Source organism: Convolutriloba macropyga, unplaced genomic scaffold (genome assembly GCF_964194025.1).
Source record: "Convolutriloba macropyga unplaced genomic scaffold, txConMacr16.3 SCAFFOLD_2835, whole genome shotgun sequence".
In the NCBI taxonomy this organism is placed as follows: domain Eukaryota; kingdom Metazoa; phylum Xenacoelomorpha; order Acoela; family Convolutidae; genus Convolutriloba; species Convolutriloba macropyga.
In genome coordinates, this window is record NW_027450237.1 from 9,887 (window position 1) to 29,912 (window position 20,026).

The 20,026-nt window shown below is 37.6% G+C and overlaps 1 protein-coding gene across 1 annotated transcript; it reads left to right on the plus strand.

Annotated features, from left to right (window-relative positions):
- Nucleotides 1–543: 543 nt before the first annotated feature.
- On the plus strand, nt 544–18,568 carry LOC142355728 (uncharacterized; the record flags this gene model as incomplete). Its single annotated transcript, XM_075407806.1, has 4 exons — nt 544–892; nt 5,022–5,170; nt 17,892–18,143; nt 18,465–18,568. Coding segments are annotated over exons 1-4 (645 nt in total), but the record flags the coding sequence as incomplete, so codon positions are not given.
- Between the last annotated feature and the right edge of the window lie 1,458 nt (nt 18,569–20,026).

Here is a 20,026-nt window from a genome sequence, read left to right on the forward strand (position 1 = left end):
TTTTCACGTTTTTCTCTTTTCCAACCCAATTAATTTTCTCTAATAACGGACTTTATAGTGTATTGAAAAATATCTTTCGGAAATCAACAAAATTGATTGTAAGTGGAGATTCATAGATTCAGAAAAAAATACAAAGAATATTTTTGGCCGATTGACGGATGTTGTCTGGTTTTCATTTTATGGTAAAGTTTGTTCTCTTTGTAGAACTTCAATTTTCCAGTTTTGCTTCTACAAAACATATTAAAAAGGTATTAACCTTCTTCACCTTAATCGACACAGATCTCATGTTTATTTTCATCTTAAAGTTGTAATATTTTTCTCCAAAGCAAAGTGTGTTGATGTTTAATTGTTTTTAACCGTGTTTAAAAACGCCAGCAGCTGTGTAAACATCGCAGTGAGTTTGACTTCTTATAACTATTGAAATGGAAACAGCGAATAGATTTATTATTCACAGGTGTGAACAACTGAATTTGAAAACACGTTTTGCAGTAACTTGAGAAAATATGCTGAGGAGTTTGAGGCCTATAAATATACTTTTATTTTAATTCCCGTTACTTTACAAGATTGATTGAACTTTGGGGAAGATAAAAAAAACAGAATTGTTGTCTTTATTTTTTTAATTCTTAAGATCGTGTACTTTTCCTTGTTTAGTCAAAACTCCGTCGTGGTTGCGTTTTTATATACAATCATTACTATTCAGTATTTCGATACAGTTAAGATTTTTCTATCCAACTTGAAGCACCAAATTAGAAATGATGATCCGTGGGATCACAATGTTTGTCATATTATTTCTTCTGACTACAGTTTATTTTATCCCTTGTACGGCTCAATGCGTGATTCAGTCTTTCCTATGTTCGGATGAGGTTAAATTGACATACACGCTGGCTTACAGGCATCTTGTTCTTTTTCCCCATAAATAATAAAAAATATCAACAACTAAATTATGACTTATTCGCTTTATTAACTCAGATAAAATGTAGCACTCACACACGTTAGATTTTTACCTAATTCTGTATAGAACAGTTTTTTTCATAGCCAAAGTGTTTAGGCGATGAAAATTATTTGGTCCCCGATAAAATATCGTGCACGGTCTAGCGGCACTTTGATTTTACCTATGGGCCAGTATAAATGCCAAGTTTAATTGACAATAATGATTCAGAACTATAGTCAAATAATTGTTAGCTTTTTCCATTTTTGTGCATGTCTCGGTCAAACTTTGCCATTCATCATTAAGTCTTGACAAGTCTAAGAAACGTCTAAAAAGGTTGCAAATTGTCATCCAAACAAAATTAGATAGAAAACAGTACACAGAAAGACTGGAAATCTAGAGCTCGGTAACAATAAACTATGGTTATTATCTCATTTTCTGTTTAAAATAAAGACATTATCCGTCTTATATGATCAAAGCTTTTTTGCGAGGTGAAAAATTTCTGTAAAATAAATGATTTGTCGTCAAGGCCGGTAACGACTTCCGTTTAGTAATGAATTGCTTCAGACCGACCCCCCCCCCGCTCATTGATTGAGACATCAAAAAACATGACTGTAGAAATTAGCCCCGCCAATAGAGTGCCAAAGATCTAAAAAAAATCCGTCCTCCACTTTTTGGAGCAGTTATGATGTTTAATAAAAGCTAGCCTTCAACGTGGTATATATAGTCTGACCCCTATTGCAGCCACTACGATAGCAGGGTTTAATTCTTACTGCCGTTTTTTCTGAAGTGAAATTGTGGTAGAATTTTGTTAGATACCTTATATGATGGCACTTCACTTGCTTGCAAATTGTCTTAAGGAATTTTCAAGGGCTTCATTAGCCATAGGAAAAATGGTATTTAATTTGCTTTATTTTTGTTGCACTTGCTGACCTCTGCAGAAACCAGGGAAAAACGGCACAATTCCATGACCTGACAGAACACAATCAATGGTAATATCTGTCGTCCTTGGTTAGCTAAACAATTTTTTCCCTAATCTTTGTTTAATATGGCATCAAGTCATTTTAAGAGCAATAAAGAATCGCTAAAATGAAGGTCCGGTGCAGGAAAACTTTGCCGACACGGAGGCTGGAGAACTTTTTAGCTCAACTACCCATTTTTTCAATCACGTGAAAGCTTGCAAATTTACAATCAACTTATTTGTTTTTTCACCCAAAATGTTTGCGAAATTACATGCCAATCTTGAACTACTGAATTGAAAAACACAGTTTTTTATTATTGTCCTGCGAGATTACATCTTCAACATTAGCAGAGAAAATCTGTATCATGGAATTGATAAATTAGTTTTCTCTACTTCACCGTTTGATTGCTTTTATATCGAATGTTATTTCCAACATTGGCAGTCATGCTTCATCACAAAATGTTCCCAACAAAATATGACCAAAAACTAGAATCGGATTACTGAGATGTACCGGATATTTCAAGAAAGTATTTTCTTGTAACCTTCCCAACTTTTCTAAATTTAACTTTTTATTTCAATTTCAGTTTTTCCCACTATTGGATTGAATCAGTTTCTCAAATTCTATCCTGTTTTTGTGGACAACTACGCCCAGTGGAGTTCTTTTTACGCCATTTGCTTCTTTTTAAATGCAATTTTGTTCTAACCAATGGCCGAATAGAATCATAATTTTTTTTGAAACATGTACTTGATTCATATTATGCCTTAATGTTAGATACTTAAATGCATTCAAAATCTTAAACAAATTAATCAATATTGTTATCAAATTAATAGTCTTACAAATGTGGCTGTTCGTTCTCATAGGTAAAAATAGGGTTTGAAGGCTCCTTTGTGACTATTAACGCGTACTTTCTTGTGCTGATCGAGCAAAATTTTGTTTAAAAAGTTTTGAAAGCAAGCTTTACCATTGAAGAGGGAAATTTTTTCCATTTTTGAATGCTTTTCAAGATCAAAGTTTTGTTACTCCACTTCATTTTCCCTCTCTTTTGAAATAATAATGGAATTTTTTTTCTTGTTCTGTCAAGCGTTTTGGTGACTAATAAACTTCTCAAATTCTTGGGATGTTTCCCAATTTCTTATATCCGTTTGTAGCTTCATTAAGCTTATTTTTGAGACAAACACTTCGGCTGTCAAGATACGATCCACATTGAGAAGATCAGTGGAGTGGTCACGTTTTTGTCGACAATAACAAACTTTTTAATTCCCGGTTAATATACCTATTTATGCAGTTTACGTTTTTTACTGTGAGAGTTTGAAGGAATACTCAACTGAAAGACAAATGGGAGAGTGCCACTGACTTGAAACCATCAACTTTTACTTTTAAAGAAATTTGATTTCTTACAACACGCAAAGAACAGATTGAGTTAGCCATTCTGCTTGAAACCGAGTTATGGTGATTTTCAAAGGTTAGGTTTCAATTAATTTGTATTCCAAGATGACGAAAAGATGAGTTGGTTTGATGACTTTACCTTTAAAAGTAATCTCTTGATCCCAATTAATACGATTTGTAAAGAATAACATCTCTGTTTTATTGGCATTCAATTTGAGTAGATTCTCTGTCAAGTATTTGTCTGTTTGTTCTAAAATTCGTTCAATTTTTCGTGGAAAAGTTTTGTTGTACTGTATATACATGCCGACCTCAAAAGAAACCTGAAAAAACCAGCACATTTCCATGACTTGACAGAACTCCATCAATGGTAATATCTGTCCTCCTTGATTTGCTAAACAATTTTTTTCTCTAATCTTTGTTTAATATGACATCAAGTTATTTTTAAGAACCATAGAAAATTGTCGAAATGAAGGTCAGGCGCAGGGAAATTTTGCCAACACGGAGTCTGGAGAACTTTTTACTTCAACTGCACATTTTTTCAATCACGTGAAGGCTTGCAAACTTACTATCAACTTATTTGTTTTTTTTATTTTTTCACCCAAAATGTTTGCGAAATTACATGTCATTTTTCTTTTCCTGAGTAATAGAGCCTCTTTGCACAATTTTCTTATTATTGTCCTGTGAGATTAGCTGTTCGACATTTGCAACGAAAATCTGCATCTTTGAATTGATATAATAATCTTCTCCACATCACTGTTTGACTGCTTTTATATCGAATACTATTTTTAACATAAGCAGGCATGCTACATCACAAACTGTTCCCAACAAAATATGATCCAAAACTAGAACCCGATTATTGAGAGGTACCGGATATTTCAAGAAAGTGTTTTTTAATTTTTCTGCAAACAAGCAGCACACCAAAAAATACTTTTGATAACCTAGAACGAACATAAAAAAACCCACTTCGAAATATGTATAGTGCATTTTTTATAAGTTTCCTGTCAAGAGTTCCTAAATGCATTGATAATCATTGTAGACAAAATACAAACAATTAGAACAACTGTAGACAAAATTAAAAAAAATAGGGCAATTTGCACCAAAATTACCCAAACGTCTAATACCTTGATTCTATCACCGCAACTCATTTTTCTAATAGTTTAAGTGCGTCTCATCTCTAAAAGAGTCCACCAATCGCATTTGTTTTCTCCTGGCTTTGAGCCAATGTTTTCAACCAGGATTACTAAATTTCAGAATCAGCTTTAGGTTTTCACTGTCCACACAATTGAAACACAAAACACCATAAATTAGGTTCCCAGCCCTTCCAAAATTGACTTTTTAATTCAACTTGAGTTTCTCCCACTAGTTGATTGATTCAATTTCCCAAATTCTATCCTGTTTTGTGGACAACTACGCCCAGTGAACCTTTTTCACGCCATTTGCTTCTTTTGAAATGCACTTCTTCACCAACCACTAACTTTTAGTTCGATACGGGTAATTTGATTGATGAACAACATGTAAAAGTTTTAACTGCGTCCCTTTGTACAGGAACCATGAAACAGCTCTTAATTAATAATTTTTGAGATTTATTTTAAAAAATTGATTTATAGAATATTGATTGAATGAATTCTCGTAGTTATAATATGCATGATAAATGCAGCCAATTTTTTTTTATAGGATAGGGATTAATAAAAGTATGAGTCACGAAGTGTCTTCTTGGAAAAGGAACAAAACACTCTTTTTCGTAGTATTCCAACATTGAAGGAGTGGGGATTGACTGAGCTGGAGTGTTTTGACAGACTCTTCAAATACAGTTACTTTGCAGACACGATAGTGTACTGCAAGAACCACTACTTTTGTGGAACAAACATCACAGTCAACTTCCTTAACAGTTTTCGTAAGTCAATTGTCTATTTTACCACGAGTTGAAACGGGCCGGGTAAATGAATTCGATTGTGCGTCAATGCGTACAAAAATGGAGTAATATATCACAATGGCTTCGGTTGTCAAAAAATGAAAACATTTTTCAGAAAACGGTGAATGGTTTCTTGCTCTCACAAGATAAAAAATTCCTTTCTATAGTAACGTAGGAGCTTTTAAAAGTTATTTCTATTCTTAGGAAGAGCATTACTGGAAGAAGAATTTTATAATGTGATTCCTTAAGAAAATTGATTGATGTTGTGCGGTGTTCCGCCTTCAGTTTATATTGAATGTGTAGTGTTGAAGGTGCTAAGGGCGGACGTCAGAGAAGCAAACTAGTCAGCTTGCTCCACTGACGCCAGTGTTGGTTTTGTTTCAAAAAATACCCCTGAGTTATAGTTACTTTGGCATGCTATGTCTGGGCTACCCTTTGCCCACTGTTGTTCCTTGTCAACAGTTAAAACTTCCGTAAGTTTTGCTTCACAAATCTTCTTTTGCTACCGTGAAAAAGTCATCCATTTCCAAACGCTTGAATTACATCTCTATAATCAACATTGTGACTTGGTTTTCTTAAAGTTACAGTTTTTAGCACGTGCCTCCTGGTACACTCCGCCCCCATATTTGGGCACCAAAATTTAGAAAGTTTGTAGTCGCTCTTGAAGTCGCTCTTCGTCGTCTCGTCGTGTTCCTTTTTGCTCGGTTGTTGCTTATGATGTGGCCGAAATGGAAAGTCTTGCTTAATCTGTGATAGAAATGTTGTTGGAAATGTTGTATTGAGTTGTGTCCTCAATAAAACGCTGATCATGAAATTATGGACTCGTCCGTATCTACAAGCATGTCTGACCTGACTTCGATGCTGTCTGCTGTTGAAGAATGCTTTAACTGCTGTTCCAAATTGCTGCTGCTTCTGCTGAAATAAATCTTGCCGAATTGTTTGTTGTTGAAATTTCTGTTGATGTCTTCCATCGGTGTTGTCTGTAGACTGTTGCCGTGTAGTGGTTGTCAACGTGCTGCTTTTAGTCTTTTATGGAAGAAATGTATGCAGGAAAAATGAATGGCTTTTGTGATGATTGCGTTTGACTGGGCACATTTGTTTTGAATTGACTTTTTTTGGCTGATTGGAGAATGTCAAATACTGAATGATTTCTGGAAACATTGTTGTTGCTGGTCTGCTCCTTGAAAGCTGCTGGTTGACAAACTGATGCTCCCCGTGTTCCCTACCTTTCATAAACCTACCACTACCTTGTACCTATTTTCTACGGTTTACCCTTTTTTTCCCAAATTAGAGTTCGTCTGAATGCCAAATGTTTGTAATATTCTTTTTACCTCTGATGTTTGGTTTTACCTAAAGTGTTTAGTGTCATCTACCTATTCAAAATACTGGTATCTTGTCGGTTCAACTGTTTGCTGTTTTGCAATAAGCTAAATAATTGTTCATTTGAATTCCAAAAGCTACTTAATGTCTCTCCAGAATTTGTCTTCCTGTTAAACCTACCTACCTAAATTTTCCTATTTGAAAGTATTTCTCTGATGTACGATAAGCTTTGCTAACCGGAGTATCTTTGTGAGTTACTTGTTGAAATCCCTAATTGTACCTGAATGATACTTAAAAGTCCCTTTGGACAGCTAACTAAATGAATTGACTCCAAAAGTTTCATGTTTCACTTTACCTTTAACCCAAAACTGATATCACGTTAGAGTTTCAGATTGTTATTAAATTATTGTTCCCCATTTACTATTGAAAACCTCTATGTTGATTTGTCGTTGACCAAACTAAGTTCACTAGGTGGCTTAACGAAATCCCCTTTTGATGTTTTAACCACGCATGACCTTACAACATTATCCTTACCTTTATTTACCTTCTGTACCCTACCTACCGACCAAATTCCCCTGGGTATGTTGTTTTCTAGTATTCATACCATGTCCCCTACTTCTATCCCATCTACTGTTGAATGCCATTTTTGACGTTGTCTGAGTGTTTGGAGATATTCCTTTAAAAGGCGTGTCCAAAATTCGTTCATGATACTGCTGACATTTTCCCATAGTTTTCCTGTTCCTCGGTCATTACTGCTAATTGTAGTATCTGATGGCAGTCATCTTTTCATTCCTGTCAAAAATTGTCCTGGTGTCAGGCTTTCCAAATCGCACATGTCACTGCTGGCTGATGTTAGAGGTCGCTGTTGAGTAGAGCTTCGTCTTGGTAAATAAGGATTGAAAAACTCTCTTCTTGGAGTTTCTTAGAAAGGGCAAAGTTGAAGAACAGGCGTTTGCTCATCCCAATGAGGCGTTCCCATGTTCCATCAAAATGTGGTGCTGCTGGTGGAGGAATTTTTCATGCAATCTTTTTCGACTCCGCATTTTTCTGTAGCTCTGTAGTTGTGAAGCTGCTTTCCTCGAAGGTCTTTGCTGTACTGGTGAAATATAAAGCGTTAAAACGTTGTCACATTGATTTTTTTCCGGAAGTCTTCACCGGCTGAAGAATTGTTGGAATGCCATTATGCATGATTCCTTTTGCAATTTCCTTCCTGGTCACTTCGATATGAACGGCTCGTATTGTCAGAGAGGTGAATAGGGAACAGTAAGCTTTCATGGCAGTGCTGATCTGGCTGTAGATTTCAAAAGGCCCAAAAAAGTCTACTCCGGTCTCCGTGAAGGCTACAAGTTTGACTGAGAATCAGTAACTCGGAAAATCTGACATTTGAGGCTGGCTGTTGAGTTGTCTCTTTCGTCTGCATTCTTTACATCTATATGAGATCTTCTTCATTACTGTTTTGCATTGAAGAACCAAAATTCAACTGAATACTGTTTGTTTGCTCTTCAACTCCAACATGACCATTGACGTTGTGTTGCAGTTCCAGAAAATGACGAGTAATCCTGTTCTTACCGGCTAAGATTATTGGCTTCTTCGTTGCTGTTGAAACTGGTGCGCTGGCCAGTCTGCTGTTTGATCGAAGGGTTCCATGTTCGTCTATTGAAAGTGTCAACTGAATCAACCTACTTCCTTTTTGAATTGGCTTGTTATGTGTTAGTTGATTAACGTCCTCATCGAACGATTATTGCTGAGATAGACGAAAAAGAAAGTTCTCTGCATCTATGATCTGTTGGTCACGTGTTCTCGCTTTCTTTTGTAGATTTTTTATTTTGATAACAACGGCTTTGAGTTTCAACCACTGGCTAAACCTGTTGGCATCAATGAGATCCTTGTCAATTGGTTGTCGTTTTGTTTCCTGTAAACTGCTTTCTGCGCTGTTCATGAAAATATTTTCATTTTGATGTTCGTCTGTTTTTCAATTATCGCTAGAAGATAGAAGCAACTGCGGTCCCTGTAATCAAAGAGATTTTTCTGTCATCTCTGTTGCTGTAAGTCACCTCTTCGTTGATCTGCTGGGTTGTCTTTGGTGTTGACGTAGTTCCTCTGATTGGTGCTTGTGAGAACCCTTATTTCGGAAGTTCAGTTTCTGATGTACATCTTGTGTTTCAATTTGAAGGTCTTTATCCAACTGAGAACAGTTGTGCTGTCACTCCATAAAAAGATTTTGTTAAATTTGAAATCAATTTCATCCTCGATTGTTTTTTTCCTTCTTGCTGCATAAAGTGCTGCCTGCAGTTAAAGTCTGGGAATTGTTGTTTGACGTAAGGGTGCCGCTCTTGTTTTTGCCATAAGAAAAAGAGTTGTGTTTTCTTGGTTCCGGGTTGTCTTGATGTATGCTACTGCTGCTGTTGCTTCCAATGATGCATCGCAGAATACATGAAGTTCTATTGTGTACCCAAGTGCTGTATCACCTACCAATCTGCTTGTCCCTACCGTACCTAACAGTTCCGTTTCCTGTACCCAGTCCTTGCTTTTCCGTTGTCTCCAGTGATGGCTTTGTCCCAGTCGCGTCCATGTTCCCATAGTTCTTGCAGTGGAACCTTGGGTCGGATGAGGAAAGGAGATATGATTCCCCAAGGATCGTAGAAACTTGACACAAAAGACAGAAACTTGCGTTGTGTCCATGTTTTCCTGTCCAAATTCTTTCTGTTTTTCGCTTCAAAAATTATTTTGTCTTCGTCCGAGCGCCAGTGAATTCCCAGCACTCTTTGATGAAAAATTTTACTAAAGAGCCCCTCAACTGGTTTGCTTAGATCGTCTTCCATCGCCTGACAAATATCACGGCTGTTGCTGCACCATTTTGTTAGATTGAATTTACCTTTTTTAAGTCTATTCTTGACATTCTTGGCTGTAGTGAAAGCTGTGATGGCATCGCTGAAAGATGCAACCATGTCATTCATGTAGAATATCCGCTGAATGGTCTCCAGAGAATTTGGGTGATATTTGATGTCGTCTTTGGCTGTCTGTTGCAAAACAAAATTTGCACAGGCTAGTGAGTCCCGGGCTCCATGGATGTGTCTTTGGTATTCGTACACCTCTAATTCTGGGCTATTTGGTTGTCTCCACATGAATCGCAGATAACGTCGCCTTGTTGTCGTACTCCAATTTGCATAAAAATCGCTTCGATGTCTCCCTGGATGGCAATGGCTACCTGTCGGAAGCGTAGCAAAATTCCAATCACATTTCCGAGGAGATCAGGTCCTGCTAAAAGTCTGTCATTGAGGCTTGTTTCGATTTGTGGTGCTTTGGCGTTGCAGGTTCTCCGTATCTTGTCGGGTTTGTTTTGGGCTGACAAGACCATATTGTGGTATGTACCAACCAGTACCGTTCTGTTGATGAAAAGGTACTTTTGCAATGTAATCTTTTGCTTGAATGCCCTCATTGTATTTCTTGTACTGTTCAGGTTTTTTTGTAGTCTGTTGACAAGTTGGTTCAGATGAGTCAAAGCTTGTGACGGGTTGTCCCACAAAATGCTGTTGTCTTTCCAGAGAAGTCTTGTTTCATAGCGTCCGACCTCTTTTCTCACGCATGGAGTGTTAATTTTTTTGTTGACAAGCAAAAACCCGGATCATTTGATTTGCTTTTGATTTCCAACGGTATTGTATCTGCTTTCCACCAATGAGAAACTTCTTCGTTGAGGTCATTGTTTTTTTTCAAGGCAATTGCTGCAAAACAAAGCAGTATGGTGCATTGAATGTTGTATTTTGCTATCATCCAAAACTCTATGAGGTCCAGAAATAGTCCAACCAAGTTTGAAAAGACTTGCGCTCGGTGTTGACGATTGTCCTTATTCCACTCTGATTTGTGAGATCAGGTTAATGTTGTCTTGCCAAGCAATACTGTGACTTGAAGATTATCCAGAGTTGGCATTTTCACATGAATAAGGTGGTCATATTTTCTGGCAATGTCTCCAGGGTGCTCCCTCAGCTTTGGCAAATTGATGTTTTCCACAATGTATATCTGTTTGAGGTTGTACCGTTAGTCGTCTTCCAAATTTGAAATTTCTGTTGACGTTGTGTAACAAGTTTTGTGTCTGTTCCGTTGGCTACTTCCAAGACAAGTTGTTGACGGGTTTCTTTCTGAAGACGTAGTTCATCAGCTGTCTTCGGGAGATGTATTGTCAAGCTGCTTCCTGGGTCAATGAAAGCGTATGTTTGATCTTTGTTCTCTTTGTTGTGTAAAATAACTGGCATGACATAGAAAAGATTTGTTGTTTTGGTCGCTGCTGTTATATCCTTTGTTGTGGTTATATCTTTGTTGTTGATGACTGCAAATGAGTTACCATTTCCTGCCGAGTTGTTCGATTGAGAGTTTGATTGAACAATTGAGGTCAGTGTTCGTCCGTTTCTACTGTTGGCACCGTGTAGCATAGTGTTGTGTCGTTGTCTGCATCTGTTCTCCCTGCAATTAGAGTTTGAAGGAAAGTTGTTGCCTCTATGTTTCGATCCCAAACAGTTTCTGCAAAGGTTTAACTGATAAACCGTTTGAAGTCTTTCACCAGCTGTCTTTCATTTAAGTTTTGGGCGATGGAATAACTGGTGGATACCGTCGTTGAATACACAAGGCACAGGCTGGTTGTTGTTGTTGATTCTTCTTGTTGCTTAAAACGTTTGTATTGTGGTCCGCTGGTTGTACTGGTTCTTGTTGTTGTTGCTAAAATTAATTATTTTCTATTTTGGTTGTTGTTGCTGTTGTTCCCTGTTTGGAATAGTTGAATCTTGATGAAACTGTCGGTTTCCATTTAAGTTGAACGGTCGTTGATGTGTGTCATTGGCTGTGTTAAGGCTAGTCCCGCTTAGTCCTTGATGCCTTGAGCGATCATGTGCTTCGGCTATTTCTTTAATCCATGGATTGAAGTATGCAAGTGTCGGCTGTTGAATTCGTATTCTTAAAACAACCTGGTTCAATTTGAATTCTTCGCTGTAGGGCAGATTGTCGGTAGCACGCTTCAAAATTCTCGTGCTTTTGAGATCGGCTTCGAAGTTCAGTTCCTGTCATGCAGTGTCCTTGTCATGGTGTTTTTGAAAATGGAGAAATTTACAATTTTTCAAAGAAGAGATGTTGTTGGTGGACTGTAGTTGATGAGTTTCTCCAAGAAGTTGCTGATGATGACGTTTGGGTTCGCAAAACACTTTTTCAACTCGTTTATTGCATCTTTGTACAAGTGTCCGTTGCAGGCAAATCTTTCTATTGCTGTTTTGATTTTTCCAATTACAAGACCTTGCAGATAGGAGATCTTCTATCCATCCCTGGGATGAGTGTCTCTAATCACGAAGCTGAAACGGTTGAAGCAACCTGCCCATTTGCTCGGTTCACCGTTGAACTTTTGAGGATCCATCTTTGGAAGAACTTCAACATAAGGTGTGTAGACCAGAGCTGGTTGTGGCAACACTGTTGGCAATTGCTGTGACTATACTGGCTGATTGTGTGAACCCATTCCAGTTACTCTGTTCTGCTGGTCATTCAGGCTGCTTGAGTAAGCTAATCTATCAAACCAATAGCTGTTGAGATTGTCGCGTTAAGCTGAATTGCTGGTTTCTGGTTGTTCGTTGTGTAAGGTTCCGTTATTTGGTGTTTGTTGTTGTCCAGTTGCTCTTGTGTTGATGTTGATGTTGCTTGTTGAGTTATCCGCTGTCGAATTGGCTGCTAGTGTTGTCTCGTTGTTGTCTTGTGTGTTGAAACTTACTTCCTCGAACTCCGAAATTGTTTCCGCTGCCTTTTCATGAACATTTTTTGCTGCATTTATGTTCCCATTGTCAATTAATTCGCTCATTCTTTGCAGGTTCTTTGCAATTTTTCCCCCATCACCCTGCTTTTTGCTTTCAAAACGGGTGGTTGCATGTTTCTGTTCGTCATTGCTGTCAGGCGGTTTGTATTGTGCTTTGTGTTTTGTGTTGTTGAAATGTTGGCTGTGGTGGGGGGTCTATATTGTCGAGTGAGGGGTCTTGGTCTTTGGGGTTGATTCATGGTCTTTGTCTTTGCCTTTGCCCTTGCCTTTGCCCTTGCCTTTGCCTTGAGTTCGCGCTTTCAAGCTTGTTTAGGGGAGTCACCAGAAAAAACTGTGCGGTATTCGGCCTTCAGTTTATATTGAATGTGTAGTGTTGGTGGTGCTAAGGGCGGACGTCAGAGAAGCAAACTAGTCAGCCTGCTCCACTGACGCCAGTGTTGGTTTTGTTTCAAAAAATACCCCTGAGTTATAGTTACTTTGGCATGCTATGTCTGGGCTACCCTTTGCCCACTGTTGTTCCTTGTCAACAGTTAAAACTTCCGTAAGTTTTGCTTCACAAATCTTCTTTTGCTACTGTGAAAAAGTCATCCATTTCCTAACCATTGAATTACATCTGTGTAATCAACATTTTGACTTGGTTTTATTAAAGTTACAGTTTACATGCCTCCTGGAACAGATGTTTTTTAGTTTGCTTGAATGGTTTGAATTATTTCTTTTTTCAAGTAAATTTAACCATATGTTTTTAATTTGAATTTACCTGTCCAAACTACTCGTTTATTGACGATTAGCTTGGTTGAAATAATTGTGGTTATCAATAAAACAGATCAACAGTTTATGAATCTCATTTCATTAGCGTTTTTTAATTTTCCACATGTAATATTTTTGTTTTTATTCTCCCCACTTTTGTCAGGTAAGTCTAAAAATGGTAGAAATCCGCATTATTAAGTCTCCCGTTTGCTGCAAGCATTTTGGCAGCTCTTCATAAAAGGACCAATCTAGACTCCTCTTATTCTGGACATATAATTAAATCTGTTAACTCTGTCCAAAATGAGCGAGCCAAAATTATTTTGATCGTAACTGTCGAAAATAATCGAGACAATAATGGATCAAGCAACCTCCCCTTCGTTCGGGCAGGCACAAAAAATGCAAAATAGCCATCTAGGGAACCGGTGCCAACAATTTTGCCGCTGATCCACGAAAAGCGGTGATTGACAAGGATTTCACGAGTTTACAGAAAATTACAGACAACACCTCCGCTTGGATGAAACGGTTGTCACTTAATACAGACAAACGCTTGAGAGTTTTCTGAAAGTTGCTGATTTTTTGCCAAAACTTCGATTGCAAGAGGAACAAAAGTTATTCCCATTTTTGCGCAGTTATCGTTGTTGAGAAGAAATTTTTGTTCATTCGCCGCATCAAGCGCGTATTCTGCATTTGAAGCCAGATTAGTGAGAGTGTAACATTGCATCAACGAAGTAACCTTTACATGAAACGCAGCAAGTTTCCCCGCTTTCCAAGTGGGGACAAAGATGTCTCCCGAAGGTGATTGCCTGACTGGAATGAGGTTCTTTTTTCCACTATTGGTGAGAAACTTGCATATGAGCAATTAAACACTATTTTATCTGAAAGCTGGTCATGTCTTGCAAATGCGTCTCCTTGACCGTGGCAGGCAATAGTATGATCCCCTTAGACTTCAAGATTTCCAATTTTACAGAACGTGCACTTTCTTTCGTTGTCGTGGACAAGGACAACGGAGCTGTATTTTAAACTATTTCCACTATCATGTAGTGCCATATGAAACCCAGGAGATGGAATGTGGGAGCAGGCAACCATGGGTCAGCATGTTGAACAGACAATGAGAGAAGGCGGGTGGATTCTCATTCAGAAGCTCGATTTCTTTGCAACCTTGAAATTTTTCATTATCTAGAACTTGTTGAATCGTTGTTTGCAAAAATTTTGAAATATCTAGTTGTGCTATACTGGAATAAATATCTTGAAAAACCGTGCTGGTTTTTGGGTTTTCACTGGTTAGTTTTGAAACAAGATCTTCAGAGGACAGAACAGAACCAAAAAATGATGCTTTACACTGGTATTGGCCTTGCCGAACACCCAACCTTGTTATAGTTATGGTTAGGGTTGCTTGAGTTCAGGATTCTAGAAGAAGATTTCCAAGGATATTTTTGCTTCAGTATCCAGCACCAAGGAATTTTTTATCGCGCTGTTGAGCATCAAATTTTTTCAGGGTTTTGATAATTGAAATTGTTGTTATTTGACAGCGCGAGGAATATACCGTTTTGGGTGTACTGATGCAGTGGCGTAGGATAACTGAGGCGCACTGAGAGTCATCAAGGTAATCCATTTTTTCAAAAAGTACCCTTATTTTCCCTATCCTTTCGTTTAGTTTCCTGTAGAAAAACTCTGGGGTTCCTATCGCAGCTCCGACTACCTTACGGCCCAAAATCTTATTTTATTTTTTTAATTTTATATCGAGTCTGACTAAATCTACCGTTGAACACAGTTCGCACTTATCAACCCTAATGTGGAGGCAGCGATCAGGTCTGAGCTTGCATAGAAGATTCCAAGAGCTAATTATATCGTCTTTTGTTGCAAAACTTAGCTGTTGAAAAAAATTTTATGCACATATTACAAACTGGAGGCCCCTATGCAGGGTTCGGCTTCAACCTTTGAAAATACCATGAACAGCCAAAAAATGGTATGAAAAAAATCGCCTACTTGAATAATCCAAGAAAAGATTTAATCTCGACGTTAGTGGATAAGTCGACTTTAGTTCGTCCTTGTGGTTAGCTCTGATTTTGTATTCTAGGTCAACGCAAGGATGATCAATGACGTTAGGTAACGTAACGATCGACGGTTTTTTTGCTTTAGAGATTTTAAGAGGTATACTATCAACTAATTTCATTAGGCCAGACAATAATGCAATATAATTTAGCCGATCTGAACAGATCTGAATAAGATTTCAATTTTCTTTCTATCATTCGAACGGTAATTTTCTAAGCTTATACTCTCTACAGACGCTGATTTTTAAACAAAATGTTGACGTTTTCATCAAAACTATGGAATCGTTCAACAAATTCATTCAGAGAGGACCCTAAATAAATGTGGATAAAGAAAACAATTAGCAGGTTTGCAATTATCCACATGACTGTTCTCAAGAAGATTTAGGCTTTCAAAGTGGTTTTAATTTATTTACTAGACGAATCTGGCGATAAATTCTCAGGGTAATTACATGCTCAAAGCGGTGGAAATTAGTTACGTTCATCTGTCAATAACAACATGAAATGTGCTTTAGCGTCGCTGCCTAAACTAGTAATTCGTTTTTTTCTATCTTTCGAACGATAATTTTCCAAACTTATACTCTCTACAGACACTGATTTTAAACAAAATGTTGACATTTTCATCAGAACTATGGAATCGTTCAAAAAATGCTCTACAGTCACTATGAGATTGAGTGGAAATTGCTGACTCTAAACATATTCAGCTCAAATTTGCTCGACGTTGGTTATATCCGCCATGATTTTTCAAATTGTCAATGTGCGTGTTTTTGGGGTCAGCGAAAAGGAAATGAAAATATTTTAGCAATTTTTTCCAGGCTACAAGCTAAACTCATTTCGACTCATCATTTCCTTTCATAATTGCAGGATCTAACAACTATGATATTGTAATTTAGTTTGAAAAGGAAGAAAACCCAACTCAGAGAAGACCCTAAATAAATGTGGATAAAGAAAACAATTAGCCGGTTTGCAATCATCCACATGACTGTTCTCAAGAAGATATAGTCTTTCAAATAGGTTTTAATTTAATAACTAGAAGAATCTGGCAATAAATTCTCAGGCTAATTACATGCTCAAAGCGGTGGAAATGATGTACGTTCATCTGTCAATAACAATAACGAAATTCATGACTTATTCACGATTTTATACTACTTGTATTCACGAGCTGAGTAACTAATTTTCATCGTGGAAAAAAGCTAAGCAACTTAGAAAATTCTGCCGGAATATTGTCACGCGTGTCCAAAAAATTTCAATTTTTTAATATGCCTTCTCGTAAATGCATTCCCAACCAATTGAATGACAAAATAGAAACGTTTATGTGAGCTTTTCCTCCTTTTGTAAAAGATTGTAGTATAAGCATGGGAAATAAGCATTACAAAGACATGTACAAGCATTACAAAAGACGCGTATGAATTTGGAAATGTGCTTTCGCGTCGCTGCTTAAACTAGTATTGTGAAAACATAGTGAAACATTTTTGAGTTTTCCCGGGATAATAACAAAAAAACAAACTTTCTAACAAATAAAAAATGCTATGATTTTGAAACCTTTTTTTAATAGAAGTAAGTTTCCCTTAAAACCGTATTTAAATAGCGTTTTCGGACAATATCCCAGGTTGAGGTCCAGGCGCAAATTGAGTTTTGATCACACCTTCCAGTCCAAAAATGGCCTCTGCTAGACTTTCAAGACAAAATTACCTGTGATCAGACTTTCCAGACCAAGATAATTGGCCCAGACTATGGCCCAGACTATGGCCCAGACTATAGTGCGCTTATGATCAGACTCATATTCAGACCATTGTCAAGACTATAAACAGACTGTGATCAGAGCTTTCAGAGCGAACTAACCTCTGATCAGACTTTCCAGACTGAAGTGACCTCTGATCAGAGACTACACCTAAACACGCACGAGACTTTAAGTATCGCTATAATAGATGCATTTCATAAAAATTGATGTCTCCAGCAGAAAATTCAATGGAGTCATTTTAAATTTTAAAGTGTTTGTGTGAAATAAAAGCATTAAAGAAATTTTAAAAATGAAAACTTTGCATGCCATTGCTTAAGTTCACCGGCTCCATAGATGAGTTTGACAGTGGTTTATAAGAAACGCTTGATCTACAGTTGCTATTTTTTTATAAAGGGACTGACCACCGGTTATTGGTTGGAATTTTTTGTCCTGATCGTTTTAATCGGAGGCAAGGGACTGCAAATGAGTCTCTGTTCAGAACAGATATCTTTCTTTTTGGCTCGTGGCAGAGCCATTACAACCTATTCATTGGAAAAAAGGCAAAAAAAATCCCAGACTCAAGTGCGCACGACATCGCCTCTGATACGACTCAAGTGCGCTCGATACGGACTCTGGTCGGACTGAAGAGCGCTCGAATCCGCTTCTGATCAGATCTTTCAGACCGAAGTGATCTCCGATCGATCAGACCTTCCAGACCAAATCGACCTCTGATCAGACCTAAATCAGACCATGGCCCAGACTATTTTGCGCTCGAACTGTTGTCCAGATCCTGTAATTTTGGCCTGGGAACACACTGGTGCGCGTTCGAGTGGGTCTGCTCCTAGCTCAATTTGGGTCTGGACCTCAACCTGGGATATGTTTTATGGCTGTTAATTACCCAGGTCGAGGTGGCCAGACCGAAGTGACCCCTGATCAGACAATCTTCGAGCGCTAACATGTTAACCTTGTAACATGGTTTGCAATATATGCCATGCGTGGTACCCAAATGTTTTGGTCAGGGTTCGGGCGGCCTAGATCTGGAACTTCAACCTGGCCATTTTGGTCTATCCGGGTTCATTTCAGCCTCAGTTACTAAGAACGACCTTCGTGAATGCTCCGTCTATTCCACCTCTTCCGCCAACTGTGAGAAGATAGAATCCCTCGTGAAGGACAGTGAGATCAACGAGTGTGCCAAACTGATGCAGGGCTGTGGTCCCTGTGAGAACTTCGTGGGTGGGTACTGGTGCAACTGTGTGACTGGGTTTGAACCAGACATAGCTGAACAGAATTGCCTGGACATTGACGAGTGCGACTCTGCTCCATGCGACGGAAATGGTCAGTCAGAAAAAAACTTAAGAGACATTCAGGCTTTTAAGTTTAGTTATTTGTGCCTATAATGAAGTTTTCTGGCATTTTTTTGGTATAGATCAAAACTATTACGCGATTGTCAAATTGAAGCAAAACTTCATGGAAGTTTCAAAGATTCGAAAACCCACTTACGTCAGAGCTTTTGAAGGATGGCGTAAAAATTATGGACCCATTAAGCTTTAAAACAGAATAGATCCAAAATTTTAAATATTTTTTCTATAAAACTTTATGAACTGTTTGAAGAATTTTTGTAGCCAAATTTCTTTAAATCAGCGTTGGGAGTTTTAGGGACTTGTGAAAACAACGTGGGCTCATTTGATTGCTATTGCAACATTGGCTACTCTGGAAATGGCTTCGCGTGCACAGATATCGATGAATGCGAAGTTAACGAGGTCAGAGTTACATATATTAGTTCCTCAGATCTTACTGCTAGAATATTATTGAATCATAATATAGCACTTAGTATAATAGCAAATGGAAGATCCAGAACAGAAACGTATATCGTTAAAGATGGGTTTCCTTCCATTTCAGCCCCTTCGCCGTATAAGGCCGTATCAATTTGTAAACTTTGTGAGGTGTTGTTCATTAGATAGAACTATTATTCTCTTAGTAACCCTCAAACTTATGGGTTAAGAGAGAGCAAGAGTGTTTTCTGAAAGCTAAAAAAAACGAAAAGGAATAGAAATTTAAAAAGGAACAAAAAAAGAAACAAAAAAAAGAAGGAACAGAAATTTAAAAAGAAACAATTTTTCACGCTTTACTATTTTTATAATATAAAAAGGTAAACTTACGAGCTATCATATCAAAAATGGAGGAATATTTACCTTGAAAAAAATAAAAAGTCACTTTTTTAAACCTGGCTAGATTTTTTCCGACTGGTGTCAGGTGATTTCATTTTTATTGCACCCTATTGGGCTTTGTGAGGCCTGATTACGGAACCTTATTAATAATAATGCTGCCTTAATACGGAACCTTAATCGGCTTTGATGCAACACCATAGAAATTTTAAGACGGCTATCAATGGTGCCGTAATAAATTTAAAACAGCTTAGTAGTTCCTTTTCTGCCGCTTATACAGTGCCGTCCTAATCGGGTCGAGGTTATTGCTGAAAATTAACAAAGAATATCGCTGACAGGCCCAGGAAAAAATTTTTTCAACGAAAAAAACTTCCACAATTATCCACTTAATATACCGAATTCTTGTGAGAAATGCGCTAAATTTATGCATTGACTGAACTTGCCTGAATTCTCTATTTTTATGTGCTAAAATTATGTAAGAAGTGTGCTGAAAGTAGTGAACATCGCTCTTTTTCTGATGTGCTGAAATTATAAAGAAATGTGCTGAAATTTTGACGTGTTGGTATTATGTAAGGAATCTGTTGAAAAATTTGCTAAATTCGTGTAAAAACTGAGCAGACCTTATGTAGGGTACGTTCTTAAATTACCTCTTCTTCTGAAGTGCTAAATTTATATAGGTACTGTACAGAAATTTTGAAGTGTTGAGTTCATGTAACGAACATTTCGAAAGATGTATTGAAATTCTGCAAAACATGTGCTTTACTTATGTGAAGATGTGCTTAAATCGCTGAATTCGTGCTAAAGCGATGATGTGCTAAAGCCTTGCAGCGATGTGCTAAAAACGTGCTAAAGTTTTGTGAAAAATGTGTTTAACAAGTGTTGAAAGCATTGTTCTTTGGCGCATAAGACTGAACTTTCAACACATTCAGCTTATTTCTTGCCTAAATTCATCACATTAAGCGTAATTCTTACAAAATTTTCCCGCTTGCTCTTGCTTCCATTTCGACATCGGTTCGGCCTTACGTTTTTCAAATTCAGGCAACCTGGAAATTT